The 5,000-nt window shown below is 41.3% G+C and overlaps 1 protein-coding gene across 1 annotated transcript in view; it reads right to left on the minus strand.

Annotated features, from left to right (window-relative positions):
- Positions 1-5,000, minus strand: part of LOC308093122 (erythroferrone) — a 16,235-nt gene that overhangs the window by 9,677 nt on the left and 1,558 nt on the right. Inside the window, exons 2-3 of the mRNA XM_080439344.1 lie at positions 2,710-2,826; positions 1,030-1,144 (exon numbers count right to left, since the gene is read on the minus strand). Of these exons, the coding sequence (XP_080295470.1) occupies positions 1,030-1,144; positions 2,710-2,826 (232 nt within the window). The remainder of the gene's footprint in view (positions 1-1,029; positions 1,145-2,709; positions 2,827-5,000) is intronic.

Consider the following 5,000-nt stretch of genomic DNA (forward strand, 5'->3'; position numbering starts at 1 on the left):
TAGAGTGGTATTGTGTTGGTTATGGTAGAGTGGTATTGTGTTGGTTATGGTAGAGTGGTACTGTGTTGGTTATGGTAGAGTGGTATTGTGTTGGTTATGGTAGAGTGGTACTGTGTTGGTTATGGTAGAGTGGTATTGTGTTGGTTATGGTAGAGTGGTATTGTGTTGGTTATGGTAGAGTGGTATTGTGTTGGTTATGGTAGAGTGGTATTGTGTTGGTTATGGTAGAGTGGTACTGTGTTGGTTGTGGTAGAGTGGTACTGTGTTGGTTATGGTAGAGTGGTACTGTGTTGGTTGTGGTAGAGTGGTACTGTGTTGTTTATGGTAGAGTGGTACTGTGTTGTTATGGTAGAGTGGTACTGTGTTGTTATGGTAGAGTGGTATTGTGTTGGTTCTAATAGAGTGGTACTGTGTTGTTATGGTAGAGTGGTATTGTGTTGGTTCTAATAGAGTGGTACTGTGTTGTTTATGGTAGAGTGGTACTGTGTTGGTTCTAATAGAGTGGTACTGTGTTGGTTCTAATAGAGTGGTACTGTGTTGGTTCTAATAGAGTGGTACTGTGTTGGTTCTAATAGAGTGGTACTGTGTTGGTTCTAATAGAGTGGTACTGTGTTGTTTATGGTAGAGTGGTACTGTGTTGGTTCTAATAGAGTGGTACTGTGTTGTTTATGGTAGAGTGGTACTGTGTTGGTTGTGGTAGAGTGGTACTGTGTTGGTTGTGGTAGAGTGGTACTGTGTTGTTTATGGTAGAGTGGTACTGTGTTGGTTGTGGTAGAGTGGTACTGTGTTGGTTGTGGTAGAGTGGTACTGTGTTGTTTATGGTAGAGTGGTACTGTGTTGGTTGTGGTAGAGTGGTACTGTGTTGTTTATGGTAGAGTGGTACTGTGTTGGTTCTAATAGAGTGGTACTGTGTTGTTTATGGTAGAGTGGTACTGTGTTGTTATGGTAGAGTGGTACTGTGTTGGTTCTAATAGAGTGGTACTGTGTTGTTTATGGTAGAGTGGTACTGTGAGTGTGGTGGATCCTTACCTTTCAGCTTCAGATGGAGATCCTCTATGAGCTGTTCTTGTTGGGGCAACAGCGGGGCCGGGGCCCCTGGTGGCCCCTGAGGGCCAGGGGGGCCTGGAGGTCCTGGCAGACCATGCTGCAGAGACACAAAAAGAAACATCATTCCAAAAAAGAAACAAAATCCATTTTCATTTATCATTTCAGTTTGTCAGTAACCTACCATTGACAATAGTTGCCTGAGTTCAGATAATAATTTCTGAAGATTTCTGAAGGCAGAGGACCGTAGCAGCATGGTCTTGGAAAGAGATTTAAATACATGTATGCAAGTAGGCTATGTAACTCAATGCGCTCTTGGCAAATGATCTAGTGAAATGTGCTTATGGATGGACAAATGTCACATTTTGCTCCAAATGTACTAAAAACTAACTCCCACTCCCACCAGGGTAAAGCTGGGGAGAAATTACAGCGATTCACTGCATGATACTATAAACAGGACAGGGGAGAACCACCATATTCCAGATCTTGGCCTTAAAGAGGACCATTAAGAAAATGAGCAACAACCTGCCAGCAGTGCTGTTTTTTTATCGATTGTAACCTCAGCATCTGTATTCTGCGGAAAACCTTCGCAGAAAATAGCAGATCTACAAGCTTTGCGTTGCAACGCGAAGCATTGTGAGCTTATAGACCCATAGGCCTTGTGAGCTTATAGATCGGCTATTTTCAGTGAAGATATCTAATGAAGAGCGAAAACAGAAAAGTTACTATAGAGCCCTGAGGGACTGTGGCAAACCAAGTATAGGATTTAAGTGGTTTTAAAAAGGCATTTGACTCAATACACAGAGACATGATTATGAAGATACTTGAGGCTCACGGTATCCCTCCCAACCCTCTCAGGGCCAAATGAGCCTTGTATAACAAGAGCCCAGATGGTGACCCCAGAGAGCAACAGTGATGACACCCTTGCCCCAGCTTCCTCTTCATTAGAGTCCTGGGATAAATGCACTCAGGCAGGGACTCAGCCTCACTATAATTGTACACTTAGGAGGTCTCGACGACTTCCTGCTGTAGCCCTAACGTACCTGGACTACGCAGATGACATGTGCCTCTGACCAGAGCCTTGTATGAGAGAGCTGCGTCACCTCGGGGGCAGAAAACAGTGCCGGTCACATGGTTCATGTAAACTCGAAATAATAAACAAAAATGTTTGGGCCTTCATCCTACTCCTCCCGCCCAACACTCCCCGCTGACAGGTGCCGCCCCAGCCCATAGGAGTACATGCAATGACCAATATCACCCTCCCCGCCCGGCTTCCCTCCCCCCGAACACGGGCCAATTGTGTTCGCATAGACAGTTGACAAAGCCGGATGCACCGCGGTGGATTCGAACTCACAACCTCCATGGTGGTGGGCAGGGACTTTACCACTGCGTCACCCGAGCGCCCCAAATACCTGGGCTTTCATGGGCAAACGTAACCACTTAAACTTACCAGCAACCATATTGTGGGGAAAGCTGTCACAATAACAGAAAACAGAAAATACACTATAGGCTCTATGCTAACCATATGGGGTTTAAGAGGTTAAAGTGAGGAAGGCAAAAAGTGAGGACTTGCATGTATGTATTAGTACTAGTAGTATGAGTAGTGGGAGTAGGAGTAGTAGTAGTTTTATTACAGTAGTATAATAGTAATAGTAGTAAACTGACCTTCGATACTCTCTTGGAAGGTTTGCTCCTCTTGTTGTCTCCTTTGTTGGAGTTTTTTCTGAAGAACAACCACGAGCTTTGAGGAGATACTCTGGATAGGTCCGGAGAGACCGTTTCCTAGGAGACACCGCAACCATGGAGACCATGGACGAAGCCATTGTTAAAACGCAATAGTCACAATGCAAGAAGGTTCTGTCAAAACCACATACTGTATTAAGACCATAAATGATGAATAAAACACCCATTAATGTCATGTATTAAATTAATGGGTCAGGGTTTTAGTGGGGTCATTTGACACAACAAGCGATATTTAAAGAGTAACCTCATTCCCAGCCTTTTCTCATTCAGATTCAGATTCAGATTCCTTTATTTGCCATTGTGTAATACACATAGGAATTTGCTTTGGCAATCACATGATTGTGTTTCGAACTTTTTTCACATATACCAACAAACACTCATCTCACATTCACAAAGAGAAAGGCCTGGTAAAGAATTATATATATATATCTGCTCATGCCTCAACATAACTTCCTTGGATGGTAAACTAGTGTACTTCCGCTTTGACACTTTCAGTAGGACTTATTGCCCAGTGTCTTTAAAGAGGCAGTGCCATGAATGTGGTAGCCTACTTTTTCTGTGTTTTTTTTGTGGAAAACAAACTACAAAATCAGCGAGTGCCGCGCTATGAGCTTGTAGATCTGCTATTTTTGAAAAATCCCTGGCACAACATATTTTTGAGATAGGGATCTGCAGCCAAATACATATAATTTTGCAGGTCCTTGACATGAAAAAGTTTGAGAACAACTGTTATATGTCATCAATGCATGTAAAATCCTATTTGTTGCAGCTAATGTCTTAGTTACACCGGCATTGCTGTTGTGAAGCAGTTTTTATTATTAGTAGAAGTGATTAAAAAGATTGCTCTGTTTATTTGACAAAGCACACTGTATGAAGGCAACTTTGCGTGCTCTTAGGGGATTGGCGAGCAAGTCAGGAGCGCACAGACTCACATTATGGACAATCAACCTTTTTCCTACTTATCCTTTCCTTTGTGATTGTGTGTGTGGGTGAATCAGAGACCACGCACACTTTCACTGCTGTAACCTCCCTGCACTGTACATTTTAAATATCGTCTCTGTCGGGTGGAAACCTCATATGTCCAAAACTGTTACTTTTCAGGATTCAAATTCCAAAATAGCAAAAGTAGCAGATCGACAAGCTGAAGCAAGTGGATCTGCTACTGTGCTTTAGTTAAAGATTTATTTTGGGGCTTTTTTTATGCCTTTATTAATGGGATAGTAGGTTGACAGGAAATGGGGAGAGAGATGGGGAGTGACACGCCTCTTTTGATGCTTTTTTGTGTGATGCTGTATGATCAAGTGGGGCATTAATTTACGAAAATAATATGGAGATAAGAGGTTTCTGGCCGACAGCAACAATATCCTCTCTAAACCAATTCTCGAGCCGGAATAATATTTGCTAGGGTAAGTAGGGCATTCGATGTAGTACAATATGGAGATAAGAGGTTTCTGCCCGACAACAACGATATATATGATCACTACACAGCTAAGAAATAAAAAAACATTAGGCTACAGAGACTGTTCAAGGTCAAGGTTAAATCCACAAATAATTGAATAATTGAACTTCAACCTCCGTGTATAGGCTTATATGGAAAAGTGGAAGAAAAACAATGTATGTATGTACTTCTATTGAAGAAGTACATACAATAATGAATCATGCATAGATCATGAAGGTTGCATACTTCTGTACACAAAGTAGTGTTATTTATTAGTACACATAATCTAATATTGTGTGTCAGTCCTGTCTTTATAAACAATAAACTTCCTTCAGGGTGTCATAACAATACAAGTTCACCTGGATCTTAACCACTTAAGCCATCTAGAGACTTGAAAAACTGGACATAAATTGTCTCTGGACTACTCTTTTCAGTCTCTGTGCAAAAACATTGCCGATCTACAAGCTCACATTAAGTTCGTTAGACAGCCGACCCCGCCCTTGTTCTTGTACATATAGTTTTTTTCCCCCATTTTTTAAATGTTTATATTTTTTGTTGTACATAGTGTTATATTTTTCTTTTCTTTTTTATTGATATTTGAACTGTGGTGCCACTATATATGTCTATGAATTGAATACCAAGGCCCTCATTGGAAACAAGACCGCAAGGACTTTCATGAACGGACCTGTTAGACAAAGTATTTTAAATGTAACTGTGCTGTTTTAATTTTTTTGCCTAATAAAATATTCAATCAATCAAACATGAATTCAGTGGG

Source organism: Gymnoscopelus braueri, assembly GCF_963280865.1.
Source record: "Gymnoscopelus braueri genome assembly, chromosome: 10".
NCBI classification, from domain to species: Eukaryota; Metazoa; Chordata; class Actinopteri; order Myctophiformes; family Myctophidae; genus Gymnoscopelus; species Gymnoscopelus braueri.